The sequence below is a fragment of the Triturus cristatus genome, chromosome 1_2 (assembly GCF_964204655.1).
Source record: "Triturus cristatus chromosome 1_2, aTriCri1.1, whole genome shotgun sequence".
NCBI lineage: Eukaryota > Metazoa > Chordata > Amphibia > Caudata > Salamandridae > Triturus > Triturus cristatus.
Genome location: NC_140580.1, coordinates 633,054,081 through 633,070,981, shown reverse-complemented (window position 1 = coordinate 633,070,981; position 16,901 = coordinate 633,054,081). Strand labels below are relative to the sequence as shown.

Sequence of the window (16,901 nt, the reverse complement as noted above, 5' to 3'; positions counted from 1 at the left end):
ACAGCTCTATATGCCAAGTACAGATGCATACTTGTTAAGTGGAATATTCCTTTTCTACAAATAGAAGCGCTGGGCTGGGTATAGGTTATTGTGCTATTATTCTTGAGCCTTAGTATCCCCCACACTGGCATCTCTGAGAAGCATGTGACCACTCGCCTAGACTACTTTTGAGTGTCAAGTGTGAAAAGGGTTATGCTTTGCCCAGTTTGCAGAGCCGGCCCGGGACAGCAGTGATAAAATGTCAGCTCCCACAATTGTTGCCCAGTAGCCCCTGTCTGTTCCAAGTCCTTCTGAATAAGATCTGACAGTAATGTAGCCACCAGATATATTGTTACAGAAGGTAAGTACGTTTTATTTTCCATTGCTCTGGGTTGCACAGGTAGTTTCATGCAAAATGTGTTGAGCACATCTGCTCGCTTGCACGACACTGACCTATTCAAGTTTAGAAAGCACAGCACTTGTGTATACATGAAGGCTTGTAACCGTTTGTGTGGCAGCAGCACTACAAATCCACAATGTGCAATATACAGATTATCAAAGTCACACAGTACAAATTAAATGCCACCTTTGTATTTTCCGCAGTGGCTCCTAAACGACCCCATGATGGAAACATTGGACACATTTGCAACATAGATAGTTATGGCCATCCAATTTCGGACAGGATGTAAAAATGCACGCCCACAGCACTGTATATCCTTGAGTTCAGTGAAGAATCCTGATGAGCCAAAATTAATCTGTCAAACCATTGATTATGCATGCATCCATCATTCACTGCATGATTACATAGGTTAATAGTTGGTTGCCAGACCAGTCCTCTCCTGGAGCTTTGTCTGGTGATAACTCAGACGTCTTTCACACATGGTTCAGTTCAGTATTTTTTATTTCTCATTATTTAAAAATGAACTTTTGACTCTGCACCTTCCTGCATCAACTTCTTGCCTTTCGTTCACCACTTTGAAAGCTCGATTGCAGCACACTGTTCCTAAAGGTTATCCAAAAAAGTAAACTGAAGATTATCAACTGACTTGACAGTTATTGATTGACATTGTCTAAGAGGGTCAAAATGATTGATCCTATATAACCATATCTACCTTTTCTGTAAGAACAGTGTAGACTGTCTTCTCATTTGAGAAGTGTGCAGTGATGAAATTAGTTTAACTGTTGTGAATAGGATTTTCTTAGTGTTAAACAGGGGATGGGTTGAAGTTGAGCTACTACTCTGTATGGCCAGTGTTAATTAACTTCTCAGACCTATTATGCAAAGAGTAGTATTCCACTGAACTGTTTCCATTGATGTGACATGTTCCCTCCTGCAACCTATTGCAGTCTCAACTGTTGCAATTCACTTCATACACCAATTGTTGAATGTTTTACCCAAGTTACTCTCCTGCCTTTAGGCATTGTCTTTCCAGAGAACTAAGCACCTTGCTCCTTTCTTAAAAAATATTATTTTGCTTAAACATTTAGAGCTTTCATAGTTTAGCATTATTTTTGTTCTAGGTATGGCCTTTCCACTCTTTTCCTAGTTAGCTTTGTCTAATCCAGAAATATTTGATTTTCAGCACTACACAGTTTTAACATCATTCTCAGTACACCTTTGCTTTATAGCACAGTAGTTTACACCTCTATCCACTTGACAGATCTTGCCTTTCTATCACTTTAAGTACAGTTGGCTCCTCAGCATAAGGTCAGGTTTAATAGCTGGTCTCTTTTCACCCCCTTAGCCATTCCAATATTTTCAATATGGTCATAGCGCGTGCACATGGCAACAGGGTTTGTCTCTGTTGTCCCTTTTCTACTTCGAGAGAAAAAAAGTATAGCCAATATTGTATTTTGACTAGAGGTTTAAAAGTGAATTTTTTACATAACTTTGATTGGAGCATGGGGTATCTTCTAGCCTCATTCTCAATGCAAATGCTGGAACATCCTGAGGTACACTGATTTTGGTGACTTTTGTGTGATTTTTGTTTTTTAAATCCATTCACTTGTTTCTGTTGGGTATACATAATAACCATATAGCCTGCCTTAGTGGGCTGTTCCAGCCATTAAAGGCCTGCTCCATCGCTTGGGAGGGCCTTGTAACAAGGAAGCAGGCTTTTAATGGCCGGTATAGCCCAGCTGCGGCGGGCTATAAGGCTTTTAGAACATTATGCCACTAGAGGGCAGAATGTTCTAACAAAATGAAGGACTCTGGGAGCCAGGGGAGATTTAAATCCCCTCGAGCTCTGAGACTTTTGTTCAACGTCAACCATTGGAATGTTGGCGCTGCAGGCTTTTACCAGGCATAATCCTTGAGCCCTCAATTGACTTCAGTCAAGCTCCCAGCATTCCATTGTTCTAATATAGCGGCCCATTAAACGCCCGCTCCAGCGTTAAAGCCCCAAGCCGAAAGGAGTGGGCCTTTAACAATGCAGCGGGCCTTCAATGTCTGATAGAGGCTGTTAAAACATTCCGCCCCTAGGAGGCAGAATGTTCTAAATTGTAAAACAAAGGCATCACGGAGCCCGAGGGAGTTGAACTCCCCTCATGCTCTGTGAGGACTTCATTCTCAGCTGTTGCTGTGATGAAACATTCGAATGTTGATGCTCCATGCTTCTACCAGCCATTAGAAGCCCGGAGCCCTTTGTCTTGTCTTCAATGGAACTCTTAATATTCCGATGTTCCAATATAAATTAAAAGAAGTAAGCATATTCACCTCAAAGCTTTGCATAAAATTTAGTGGATGAACTCCAGTCATTTGGTTCCCTCTACCTCACAGCACAAATGCAATCTTTTAGGCTGGATTGGTCATCTGACCAGGGCAGAGTTTAAAGGTTCTAAAACAAGCATTCAGCTCCACCTGGCAGATACAAAGCAGCACCTTTTCATTTTGGGTCTCAATGTCAAACTTAGCATAATTTTAAATTAACAGTTTATGAAATGTTATATAGTTAACCTTCAGCATTTTTTTTTTTAGTTATACACTGTTGTTCAACACGTGAAGCATTTCAATGACGTTGTTGAATTTGGTGAAAATCAGGAGTTCACTGATGACATTGAATACTTACTAAGTGGGTTAAAGAGCACGCAGCCCATAAACACTCGTTGCCTTAGGTAAGTAACACCACTTGTACCATATATTTCTCATCTTATCAATTATAAGTTTTGTGTACTTTAATGATGCCAAATTTGTTTAATTGTTTTTGAAAGTAAATATTGCAGTGGAGTTCTCATGTTTTGCAGTCTAGTAGTTCACAAAATGTGCTCCCATGTGTGCATTTTCTGCCCAGTGTTTTAAAATGATATATTGAAACTCTATTAAAACACTCCAGTGACCTGAAATTTGTGTTTTTTTTTTCTGTAGCCTTATAGCCTGCTGTAGCTGACTATACCAGCCATTAAAGGCCTGCTTCAGGGTTAAGTCTAAGGTGGGTGTCTTTAACAAGGGAACAGGACTTTAATAGTCGGTGTAGTCCATCTACGGAGGGTTATAAGGCTATTAAAACATTCCGCCTGGTAAAGGGCAGAATGTTTTACCTAATAAAGCAGAGGCCTCAGAGTCTGACGGAATTGAAATACTGTTGGGCTACGCGATGCCTTTGTTCACAACAGCTGTGAAGGACAACATTGGAATGTTGGAGCTCAGGGCTTCTACTAGCCATTAGAACCCCTAGCACTTCATTGGTTTCAATGAAGCTCCCAACACCCCAATGTTCTAATTTAGCTTATACTCGGACAGTAATCCTTTTAACCAAATTATATAACATTACACAGCTTCTCCTTCCAATTTATCATTACATTCTAATTGATATGAGCACTACATAAGCAATAGTGTTGCCTGAAATTAAGAAGCTAAACTGTAATCCTAGTTAATTATTGGTATGATTTGCAGCATGATTTTTTTTTCTTTTCTGGATTCACATACTGTGTTTTATTTCGCCAGCTGGTGGCTAGGCCCAGAATTACTGTTAGTACTTTTTTTTCTTTTCTGTATAGGGTTTACCATTTGATGTATACTTGTCCTTTGTAATGTGTTGTCTGACACCTTCCCCAGAAGCCAGTTTGCTATCTTCAGAATCTTTTTGCGCCATTGGGCCTGTATGCCGAGTGAAGATGCAGAAGATTTTTCAAGTCAACTTTTTTCACAGAGGATTTTGTGAGAAAAACAGACAAAGAACATATAACTGCTACAGCGACTTCATCGCATATGGGGATATCATTCCACGTAAAAACACCAACCGTTTGAGACCGCGACCACAAGTGTAGGGGTTTACAGCTTATCCCTTTCAGATTTTGCCTGAAGTGCCACAGAGGACACACACATAAAGAGCTCCAACCTCTGCCTGCTGAAAGACCACAATGCCAAAGCCTGTGACTTGTGTGCTGAATTTCAGCAAAAGACCCTTAAAACTAGGGAATAACGGGTTCGGCACACTATGCTGTGGCACAGGCAATAAATCCCCAGAGGAGCTCAGTCTTTCTAGCGACAAGGTAAACCCAAGTAATACTGAGGTGTAGCGCAAGGGAAACATTGAAAAACATCATAGAGACTGAGTTGTGGCAAAAAGTCATTGAGGGAGGAGCAGGAAAAACACCAGGTGGCACAAGGACACAGTGGCATAGAGCTAAGGTACGGACTCAAAATCGAACGCTGCTAGACACCAAAACAAACAGTGATCGAGGGAAAGCAAAAACACAATCCATCGGTCAAATTCGAAAGACTATTGGTGGTTGACTCTTTGAATCGGCCTCTGTGCTGAAAGCCAATTGAGAGGACAGGTGGAAAAAAGTGCTGTGAGAAAAATCTCTGACAAAAAGAAAGGCATCTGTGCCAACCCAAAAAAACTCTTAACATCGAGAGGAAAAAAAAATGCAGGTTGGAAGCCGAAATGGAGGCTGTTTTTAAGAGGTTATTTGACATATCCCTAATGGGGTTTTGAGTTTCTTTGAAGCCACAGGCTGAGAAGGTTCCTGAAGGGCACGTCTTGTATCTGGAGTCTCCCACTACACCAGAGCCACAGGAGGAAGCGAAGGAACTCTTCTATAAAGAGGAGCAAGTTAAGTAACTAGGGGGTTCCTGCCAGAGCTGAAAGGGTGGCAGGACATTGAGGAGGACTCAAAGGAAGGCGTAGGCACCTACCCCTCTCTGAGCCTACCTACCAGATGACTTAGTCTGGATCAATGTCCTCCTAAAGAAGGCTGCAGACCCACATGGGGTCCAGTTAGAGGATAAGCACATTGAGTCGAGCATTCTGCTGGACCAAGGTCCAGAAAACTTCTGGGAAACTGCTTCTGCCAAAGCAGTTACGCTACAGGTGGAAAATAAATAAAAACACTATTCAGAAGATCCTCCATACCTCAAGGGCAGGGTAGGTTTTGGCTCCATCATTGTAACTAGGGCGTGCATGAGGACGAACATTCCCACCACCACAGCCCCCCTGGGGGACAGAGCAAAAGGATGAAGAAAGTGTAACAAAAGATGGAAAGGGCTGTGTGAGGAAATAGGTTGTATTATATGGTGTGGTTATGTCACCTCACTATGTAACACTTAGCAACCCCTTTAGGGTCCAGTAGATTTTCTGTGAAAACCCGCAGCTCAACCCTGGGTAACTCTGGTACTGAGCAGCAAGGCTTACACAGACGCCAGGGTAAAGCATTTACACAACACCAAAACAATTGAGAAAAGAAATCGACACAAGAAATCCAACACCAATTTATATAAAATTAGACCTTATTTTTATAAGAATTTAGACACTAGCAAAAAAAAGATGCACTGGGGTTTTCCGGGGTTAAGACTTTTACAAGAAATAATAAGTCAAAACAATTTCACCCAACCATGAGCATGCCTTTGCAAAGAGAACAAATTAAACACTTAGAAAGTTTTTCAAGGAAAATTTAGGTGATTGTCAATGAGGTTGGTTGCAAGAACTTGGGGCAGCCAACTCCGGCAGGGAGCTAGTCAGGGGGCCAGCCAGGTCCTCAAGAACAGTTCGCCACTAGTTACAGCCACTTTTTAGGTCTCGCCTACGCAGCGCGCATGCGTTGCATAGGCAAAAAGACCTTTTCCGATCGCTTTGGCTTTTCAGCCAAAAAGTGCATGCGTCCCATTGCCTTCAGACGTGTACGCGTTGCCATTCGAGATTCACTTGCGGGAGCGCGTGGCGCCGTATGGTAGCAATTATTGCTCCTGGCACTGCTTGCTCTTGCAAGTGAAACGCTTTCACTCGCCCCCTCCTCTTGCCCCTCCCCCTGCTGCCTCCTTTTAGCGCGAGGAACGCTCTTGTTTCAGAAGCTGTGTGATGCTTGCATGTGCCATGATATAAAGCCATAATGGAGCACTTGTAGTTTCCCTTTTAACTCGGTTAGCAGAAAGCTAAAGCTGGCTAAAGGTGTAACACATGACATGATGCCACTTGGTAAATAGGACTCTGAAACATGCACCCCCTCCTTCCACCCCCCGAACAGAAGCTCTGCTTCACCCACTGGAGATGCTGTGATGGCGTGGTACGTTACTGAGGCTGGAGCTTCGGCAAAGAGTTGCTCAAAAGGCCAGTAAGTGTGATCATGTGCACATCCTTCACCTGCCATGTGTTGTTTCTTATATCGGCCAAGAATAAATGTGCTTTGAAACAGGCCTAGGTATTAAGTGCTACATAAGAAAACTGGACGGGCGGGGTGAAACATTCCTCACGATGCCCTTCAAATCTCCTTGATGGCACCGTGCCAGCTTCTGCGGCAAGTCTTGCTAGGAAAGATGGGTTACTTAACATTCTTCCTCGCTCACATCCATCAACCCCAGCCTTCAGCACATGCAGCTGGTCTTACTTTCACACAATTCATTTCACGCCCTGAGTGGGAGCCCACGGGTGCAGGAACACGTGCCGAGATGCATCCACCAGGGCTGTGTTAAGTCACGCTACGTCACGTAAAACCGCAACGGTTTTGTATAGCACAGCAATTGCCAATTCTAAGGTTCGTGGGGCTTAAGGTAAGCGCTTTTGACGCTTCGTCAGTGTTAGTAAGCGCTATTATTAAATACAATATAGTCCTGGGCAGTCTGTGGTCGTGGTTTACCAGACGAGGGGTTTCTGTTTGAGGGTTAGACATTCATCCTCCCCCTGGTACGAGTAAGTGTGGAAAGTTTCAAAGATGAAGTTAGTTGAACTACAGGCGTTTCTGAGCGCTCCTTTCTTGGCTCCCAATTTCGCTTATTCTGATAGTGACCCTAAATTATCTTGCCGTGGATATTATGCACCAAATCTGAAGCTTACACTGCCCCCTCACCCCCAATCTTACTGACCGAGCTACGCCCCTGAAAAAAACTGTTTCAAAGTAAACCTCATAGTCCTTTAAAAGCTGGCACGATTACCCAGTATCAGAGAATGAAAGCTGTACCAGGGCAACCTGTTTTAGTGCAATTCTATGGTTTGCAAAATTAGTGCATTCTGGGATTTGTAGTCATAGTTCCTTTCACTTGAGTCAAATTGATTTATACACCTGATGATTTGCATAACAAATGCCCAGAACTGGAAAAGTGGGATCACGGCGCCATGAAGTTACTTGGTCTCTGTGCTCCAAGCCCTACTTAATAGGTAAAATCTTGAATAAAAGATGCCTGCAGGCTCAGAAAACAAGCATTGGCATAGCCAATAGGTCTCGTCTTTGGGACCTTATAAGTGTTTAGCCATGCAACAATTGTGTAACTAAATACTTATAAGGTCCCAAAAGCGAGACCTATTGGCTATGCAAAGCGGTCCTGCGGCCGTGAAAGTGATCGCGGTAAAACGCGGCGCCCGCGCACATGCACTCTGGCTCTAGGCTGGCCTGGTAGCACTTTTTGGAGCCCTCTCAATAAGTCTCGCCAGACCAGCGCATGCGCTGGGTCAGGCGAGACCTAAAAAGTAACATAGGTCAAATTCCTCTGATAGGGTCCTCCTGAGATTTTCCCACACATTTGGGAAGAAGTTGACACCGTAGCATGAAAATGCTTCTATCCCCGTTGTATTGCCTTCAGCTACATTAAGATAAATCGCGTAATATTATCACAAAACTAGTTTCCACTAAAATGTTAAATGATGTCTATTTGCATGACTGTGGCTAATGTTTTCGAAGCAGAAATGGAAACCAGGTTATGGATGATGGAAGCCCGCGTAAGTGGCTGTGAAGCAGCGGCTGGGAAGTCATTCCAGCCCGCCAGGTTGGGCTGTGATTGTGTTTTAAGGTGCAGAACTGAAGCCGGTGCAGCAATAAACACCTAAAGGCATTTTTACGACCTATTTCTCGCTTCTTGCCTGTCTATGGAAGCAATTGTAACTTTTTAGACATCAAATGACGGGCTGTCTGTAGTATCTGCAGCGATGGGATTTCAATCTATGGCATGCCCGAGGCTCCACAGAGCGCACTGCCTCATGGGAGCCAGTCCTCCTCCTGGCTGAGGCCTCAGGTTGCCACTTGCTAGGTGTGAAATGCCCAGCCTGAGGGTTCCCTCACCCTGGAGTGCAGGGTCGCCGCCTCACTCCCTGTGCCATTGCTACCAAGTTTCCCAGCTCCGTGTGTGATGTGTTGCTCCAGTCCAGGTTTTCCTTTGAATTATGGGACCTGTGGTCCTGTTTTATAATGGAATAAACAACCTACAAATACCATAATTCAAAGAAAAGATGTAGACTGCCACAGAACAGTGCCATGTACCTGGAACTGTTGCAGGGATTCTGCTTATGCACAGAACTATGCACAGTTTTATCTCGGCGGTCCCAATGTATAGACAACCCAGAACAAGCGACTTAGGGTATTCTCAGGAATAGTGGGAATCAGAAATACCTGTTCGTAATTATTCTCATATCAGTCCACAACAGAATAAACAGACACGGTAAAGTTTAAAGAGTTTATTTTATAAACCTCGTGTCCTAAGATGCAGTACTTTGGCTAACATAAGCAGACAAATGATTAAGATCAAAACCATCAGCATAGTTACAGTACCATAGAAAATGAAAGGAGTAATCATACTAAAATGACAGTGGATATTGGCCACCTTCCTTTCGCTAATAAACTAATATTATTATTATTAGACTAATAAAACGTCTCTAGGCTTGAATGGGGTACCCCATACCGTAAAGATCAGCTTAGTGGGATCACATCACAGGATCAGCTAGACTCTGCTCCTGGGAAAGCTCTTCCTCCGAATGTAATGAAAAACCTGCAACACTGCAATATTAAAAGCACCCGACTTTCAGGTATTTGCAGCTGCGTGCGTGTTATGGCTAAATAGTGGGCCGATCAACCTGAACCCAACAACATGCACCGTCTAGCGACCCAGACTGTTTCTTTACACAATGTTCAGACCAAGGTCGCTGCTCACTGTTTGGGATGTGAACAACAGACAGTTCTCATGTGAAGCAAAGTCGAGCAAGCATTTCTCAATTAATAACATGTAACTACAGTGTCGTGTGCAAAAGCAGCAAATGCGGCAAGATGGCTTTCTAACATCTAACGCGGTTGTGCTAACTTAGCATTGTACGTATATAGATAGCAATCTTCACTACAGAACACGTGACCGGACAGCTTAAGTTTATCTGCACATGCATATTTGGCAAAATTGTTCTAAAAATATTCAGTGTCATCTACACATCATAATCTATATTCCTGCCAAATTTTATTTAAATCCATTTAGCCATTTCTATGCTACGTTTGAGAAATGCATTGGTGCCAAAACTCATTTTGGCGTGCCCCTTTTATTATGCACCTCCTTGACACATCTGGACTGCTTTTTAACTTTTCTATGAAACGCTGTGCTACTGTTCGCATCGGGCGACTTGTGAGCGCCTTTTATTGTATTTTCTTTGCCTTGCTCATTTAAAATCATCGGGGGAATTTGTGGGTGCTGAAGGGAGGGAAACCAGTGGAATTAGCAGGAGGACTTACCCGCATTTTAAAATCACACTTTCACTCTCGCATTTACGAGGAACTTAGGGACGGAGAGTAAGATTCTCCTTCGTCCAGTTGAGAAGACAATCTCCTCACTTCCGGTTGCTACTAGAGCGTCGCCATTGTTGTCGGCCCTCTAGTTGTTGAACAGCTGCATCCTGCTCCACTATGTGAGGAGGAGCCATGCAAGCGCGCAGCGCGCGCGCGCCAGAGGCGCACCAGAGGCAAGCCCGTCTGTGCCCATCCGCGCCTCGACCGCATCCAGCACCAGTCACGCTGCCCCTGCAGACCACAGTCCGTTGAAATATACGAGGAAACTGCTGCTAAATATTAGGGATAAGGTTTGTAGAGGGGAGAAGGGTGCTGAGACGCCGCAGCCCAGCTCGGTTCTTGAGTGTGGCCTACTTATCTGTCGTTCTCTGGCCAAACATCATCAGGAAGTCTTAAATCTGGTGGAAAATTTGGAATTGGACGTATTATTTCTTACAGAGACATGGTGTAGTAATGACTCACTGGTGGAGCTGGGGTTTGCCTGCCCGGAGGGATATAAGATCTTCCACAAGCCCAGAGTAACGGGTAGAGGTGGTGGGGTCGGGGTGATTTATAAGGACACCTGGGATTTTGTCCCGTTTAAGGCTGATGAAGTTGTGGGCATTGAGCTACTGGGGTTCTACCTACAGGAACAGAGGGGGAGGATCCTTACTGGGATGGTCGGTTATAGACCCCCAAATTCCAACACTCAGTACCAGGCGCTCCTGGATGTCATTACGGCCCAGTCACTGACCCACTCTAGAATGCTGCTTCTGGGTGATTTTAATCTGTGGGAGAATGGCATTTTAGATAGCCATCTAAGAGATCTCAAGGAAACCTGTGAGAGCTGCAACCTGCATCAGTTGGTCCAACAACCCACCCATCAAGGAGGGAACAATTTGGATCATCTGTTTGCGGATCGTACTGAAACCGAGGTGGTTAATATTCTACCCCAGACTTGGACCGACCACTCTCTGATCCAGTTTCGGATTCGAATACCTGGAGTTAAAAATACCGGACAGCCTCCAATAACATATCGTATGGGGAGAGACTGGGCAAAAATTTCAGAAAGTAGGGCGGAGTCACCCTTTCAAAACTTGCCTCCCTTTGACCCTCACGAGTCAGTGGATCGCCGTTATGATAATTATATCCATGAAGTATTAGATCGACTCGCGCCTTTGAAACGCCTGAAGGTCAGGAAAAAGCACTCTGCACCATGGTACACCGAAGAGCTGAGAAATGCTCGTAGGACCTGCCGGCCGGCAGGCAGAGAGGAGCTGGCGCAGGCGCTATGCTGAGCCTGATAAAGTAGTTTTTAAAAGGGTGCTAGCCCAATACAAAGAGATGATTATTAAGGCTAAGGCGGATTTTTTTACTAACACCATTGTGTCAGCACCAAATAGTGCCAGAGCTCTCTTTAAGATAGTCCGAGACCTCTCTACCCCCACTAGCCTAGGAAATAAAGTGGTCACCTCGCAGGCGATGTGTGATAAAATTGCCGCACATTTTGAGGAGAAAATTTCAAAAATTGTAGGAGGACTAAGTCCGTGTGATCCTACCATCCAAAAGTCTCACGGCCAAATGCCTAAGGAGGAAAGTTGGGTAGAAACCTCTATGGAGTGTTTTACACCTCTGACAGACGAGCTGTTTAATAGCTGTGCACAGAAAGTGAGGTCAGGATCGCCTCTAGACCCCCTCCCTAATAAGATCTGGAAAGAGCATGCTCAGACACTGCACCCCCGGATGTTGCAGATATGCTGCCAATCTCTGGAAGAAGGGGTGGTGCCTGAAGCCTGGAAGTTGGCGGTGGTTACCCCATTGCTTAAAAAAACCCTCTTTGGACCCGGGAGATCCTACTAGTTTTAGACCTATCTCTCTGCTGCCGTTCCCCATAAAAATTCTCGAAGGTAGTGAGTAGATCCCTGTCAGGGTATCTGGAAAAGTTCCATCTCCTGGACGAGAACCAGTTTGGTTTTCGACCAGGTCATGGGACGGAAACAGCTTTGATTACTGTGTTGGACAACCTGCGGATGCGGGCTGACAGAGGCCTCTCGTCGGTATTGGTCCTCTTAGATATGTCAGCCGCGTTCGACACGGTTAACCACCAAATCCTGTTGAGTAGGTTGGAGTGTCTGGGAGTCAGTGGCTGTGCACTGAGATGGATGCAATCATATCTCACAGGGAGACAACAAGTGGTTACCCTGCCCCATTTCACCTCTGGCAGGACCTTGGTGGAGCATGGGGTCATTAGTCCTATCCTATTTAATATCTACTTGCAGCCACTGAGCCCTATCAAGTCGCATGGGATTGACTTGGTCAACTATGCTGACGACACCCAATTGGTGTTTTCTCTGGAGGGTAGAGGGGCACTGACTGTGGACAGCTTTCAGAAATGTATGCGCCAGATTTCAGAAGGCTAAGGGATAACTTCCTGCAATTTAATGGAGGAAAGACAGAGGTGATCTACTGTCCCTCGGCGGGAGTACGGGACATGCCTTTTGACCTCAGATTGTCCCCAGAGGTGGAGTCCATCGCCCCTGTAACAACGGTACGAAATCTGGGGGTCATGTTTGACGACAATCTCCAAGCCAAAAAAACTATTGGTGTGTGCTTTGCTCTTTTGAGGGCTCTACGACAGATTTTGCCTTTTTTGCCAATGGGGGACAGACCGATGGTGATACGCAGTACTATTTTGAGTAGGCTGGACTACTGCAATTCTCTATATTTGGGAGCTCCACTTTACATCTATCCGAGCCTGCTGAGGGTCCAGTCTATTGCAGCAAAATTAGCACTGAACAGGAAGCGCTGTTCTTCAACCACGTTAGCGCTACAAGAGCTCCACTGGCTTCCCATAAAAGAGTCATGTTTAAGTCCCTATGCATCGCGTTTAGAGCGGTGCATGGCCTTGGCCCAAATCTCTCTGCAAGAGAGACTGATTTCGTATAAGCCTCAAAGAACCCTACGATCCTCCCAGGCCTCGCTGCTAAGTACTGGCAGAGTTAAGAAGGCCCGGATGGGGGGGCAGGGCTTTTAGTACAGTGGCATCGCGCTGCTGGAATGACCTCCCTCTGAATATCAGACAAGCCAACTCTCTGATGGATTTCAGGCGGAGTCTTAAAACCTGGCTCTTTCCCAGGGAGGGGTCTATGACCTCCTAATCCTGCACTTTTGGCCGGTCTCTTCTTCTGCTGTCTCTTTTTTCTTGTTTCTGTAGGAGGCGGACACTGGATTGGTTAAAAAATTTTCTTCCATCTTAGTCCTAGCGCTGAGATACCCGTAGGGTGATAGATGCGCTATACAAGAACTTTTTACAATACAATACATACAATACATACATCTCTGCGAAACTTTGCATCATTTGCAAATATAGTTCTAGAACATTTTGTGGCGATTCGTCAAACTGACGCAAAGTTATTAGTGAGCAAAAATTAGAGCAATTTCTATCTGAGAATCATAAATATAACTACAGAATGGCTACCACCACTCTGTAGTATACATATACACGTGTACATGTATATATGTGTGTGCATATATGTATGTGTATATATATGTATATATATGTATATATGTATATATGTATGTATATATATATATATATATATATGTGTGTATATATATATATGTATATATATATATATATCCAGCTCGGGCTTGTTTCCAACACGGTGAGAGGCACTCGAGCGCAGACACGAGCCTCAAGCGGCAGCTCAATCTTGTGTCAGGAACTCCGGACTTCCGATACCTTTGGCAGCCCAACCACCACTGCCTGACGCGTTTCAATAATCTTCCTCAGAGGCTGTTCGTGGAAAGGAACACGCACAGTCCGGAACTGCAGGTGAGAGATTTCTTTAATTGCGCGCCCCCTATAGGCTGCTTAAATAAGACTGCGCATTGTCTGCTGGTACCTGTAGTTCCAGAGGGATGCAGATATCCCCTCTAAAGTGCGTTTGAATGTTCTGCCGGAATATATAAGCCCCCAATGAGCCTCAGAAGTCGGGGGTTCCCTCAATTTAGTGTCTTACGCCCCACATCACGAGGCTGCTGAATGTACTCCTCTGCGGCCCCCAGGTTCCCGGGGTGGTGCACTCTCGGCGGCTTGGCAACCGCCTATAGATCCAGCTCGGGCTTGTTTCCAACACAGTGAGAGGCATTCGAGCGCAGACACGAGCCTCAAGCGGCAGCTCAATCTTGTGTCAGGAACTCCGGACTTCCGATACCTTTGGCAGCCCAACCACCACTGCCTGACGCGTTTCAATAATCTTCCTCAGAGGCTGTTCGTGGAAAGGAACACGCACAGTCCGGAACTGCAGGTGAGAGATTTCTTTAATTGCGCGCCCCCTATAGGCTGCTTAAATAAGACTGCGCATTGTCTGCTGGTACCTGTAGTTCCAGAGGGATGCAGATATCCCCTCTAAAGTGCGTTTGAATGTTCTGCCGGAATATATAAGCCCCCAATGAGCCTCAGAAGTCGGGGGTTCCCTCAATTTAGTGTCTTACGCCCCACATCACGAGGCTGCTGAATGTACTCCTCTGCGGCCCCCAGGTTCCCGGGGTGGTGCACTCTCGGCGGCTTGGCAACCGCCTATAGATCCAGCTCGGGCTTGTTTCCAACACAGTGAGAGGCACTCGAGCGCAGACACGAGCCTCAAGCGGCAGCTCAATCTTGTGTCAGGAACTCCGGACTTCCGATACCTTTGGCAGCCCAACCACCACTGCCTGACGCGTTTCAATAATCTTCCTCAGAGGCTGTTCGTGGAAAGGAACACGCACAGTCCGGAACTGCAGGTGAGAGATTTCTTTAATTGCGCGCCCCCTATAGGCTGCTTAAATAAGACTGCGCATTGTCTGCTGGTACCTGTAGTTCCAGAGGGATGCAGATATCCCCTCTAAAGTGCGTTTGAATGTTCTGCCGGAATATATAAGCCCCCAATGAGCCTCAGAAGTCGGGGGTTCCCTCAATTTAGTGTCTTACGCCCCACATCACGAGGCTGCTGAATGTACTCCTCTGCGGCCCCCAGGTTCCCGGGGTGGTGCACTCTCGGCGGCTTGGCAACCGCCTATAGATCCAGCTCGGGCTTGTTTCCAACACAGTGAGAGGCACTCGAGCGCAGACACGAGCCTCAAGCGGCAGCTCAATCTTGTGTCAGGAACTCCGGACTTCCGATACCTTTGGCAGCCCAACCACCACTGCCTGACGCGTTTCAATAATCTTCCTCAGAGGCTGTTCGTGGAAAGGAACACGCACAGTCCGGAACTGCAGGTGAGAGATTTCTTTAATTGCGCGCCCCCTATAGGCTGCTTAAATAAGACTGCGCATTGTCTGCTGGTACCTGTAGTTCCAGAGGGATGCAGATATCCCCTCTAAAGTGCGTTTGAATGTTCTGCCGGAATATATAAGCCCCCAATGAGCCTCAGAAGTCGGGGGTTCCCTCAATTTAGTGTCTTACGCCCCACATCACGAGGCTGCTGAATGTACTCCTCTGCGGCCCCCAGGTTCCCGGGGTGGTGCACTCTCGGCGGCTTGGCAACCGCCTATAGATCCAGATCGGGCTTGTTTCCAACACAGTGAGAGGCACTCGAGCGCAGACACGAGCCTCAAGCGGCAGCTCAATCTTGTGTCAGGAACTCCGGACTTCCGATACCTTTGGCAGCCCAACCACCACTGCCTGACGCGTTTCAATATAGGCGGTCGCCAAGCCGCCGAGAGTGCACCACCCCGTGAACCTAGGGGGCCACTGAGGTGTACATTCAGCAGCCTCGAGATGTGGGGCGTCAGACACTAAATTGAGGGAACCAGCGACTTCTGAGGCTCATTGGGGGCTTACAATTTCCGGCAGAACATTTGAACGCACTTTCAAGGGGATATCTGCATCCTTCTGGAACTACAGGTACCAGCAGTCTATGCGCAGTCTTATTTAAGCAGCCTATAGGGGGCGCGCAATTAAAGAAAGTTCTCACCTGTGATTCTGGACTGTGCGTGTTCCTTTCCACGAACAGCCTCTGAGGAAGATATTGAAACGCGTCAGGCAGTGTGGTTAGGCTGTCTAAGGTATCGGAAGTCTGAGGTTCCTGACCAAAGAGTGAGCTGCTGCTTGAGGCTCGTGTCTGCGCTCGAGTGCCTCTCACTGTGTTGGTACAAGCCTGAGCTGGATCTATAGGCGGTCGCCAAGCCGCCGAGAGTGCACCACCCCGTGAACCTAGGGGGCCACTGAGGTGTACATTCAGCAGCCTCGAGATGTGGGGCGTCAGACACTAAATTGAGGGAACCTGCGACTTCTGAGGCTCATTGGGGGCTTACAATTTCCGGCAGAACATTTGAACGCACTTTCAAGGGGATATCTGCATCCTTCTGGAACTACAGGTACCAGCAGTCTATGCGCAGTCTTATTTAAGCAGCCTATAGGGGGCGCGCAATTAAAGAAAGTTCTCACCTGTGATTCTGGACTGTGCGTGTTCCTTTCCACGAACAGCCTCTGAGGAAGATATTGAAACGCGTCAGGCAGTGTGGTTAGGCTGTCTAAGGTATCGGAAGTCTGAGGTTCCTGACCAAAGAGTGAGCTGCTGCTTGAGGCTCGTGTCTGCGCTCGAGTGCCTCTCACTGTGTTGGTACAAGCCTGAGCTGGATCTATAGGCGGTCGCCAAGCCGCCGAGAGTGCACCACCCCGTGAACCTAGGGGGCCACTGAGGTGTACATTCAGCAGCCTCGAGATGTGGGGCGTCAGACACTAAATTGAGGGAACCAGCGACTTCTGAGGCTCATTGGGGGCTTACAATTTCCGGCAGAACATTTGAACGCACTTTCAAGGGGATATCTGCATCCTTCTGGAACTACAGGTACCAGCAGTCTATGCGCAGTCTTATTTAAGCAGCCTATAGGGGGCGCGCAATTAAAGAAAGTTCTCACCTGTAATTCTGGACTGTGCGTGTTCCTTTCCACGAACAGCCTCTGAGGAAGATATTGAAACGCGTCA

The 16,901-nt window shown here is 46.2% G+C and overlaps 1 protein-coding gene across 4 annotated transcripts in view; it reads left to right on the top strand.

Moving 5' to 3' along the window:
- Positions 1-16,901, top strand: part of WAPL (WAPL cohesin release factor) — a 1,161,107-nt gene that overhangs the window by 334,799 nt on the left and 809,407 nt on the right. For all 4 annotated transcript variants that reach the window (XM_085607305.1, XM_085607324.1, XM_085607315.1 and 1 more), the window contains one exon: positions 2,957-3,093. In XM_085607305.1, coding sequence (XP_085463431.1) covers positions 2,957-3,093 — 137 coding nt within the window. The remainder of the gene's footprint in view (positions 1-2,956; positions 3,094-16,901) is intronic.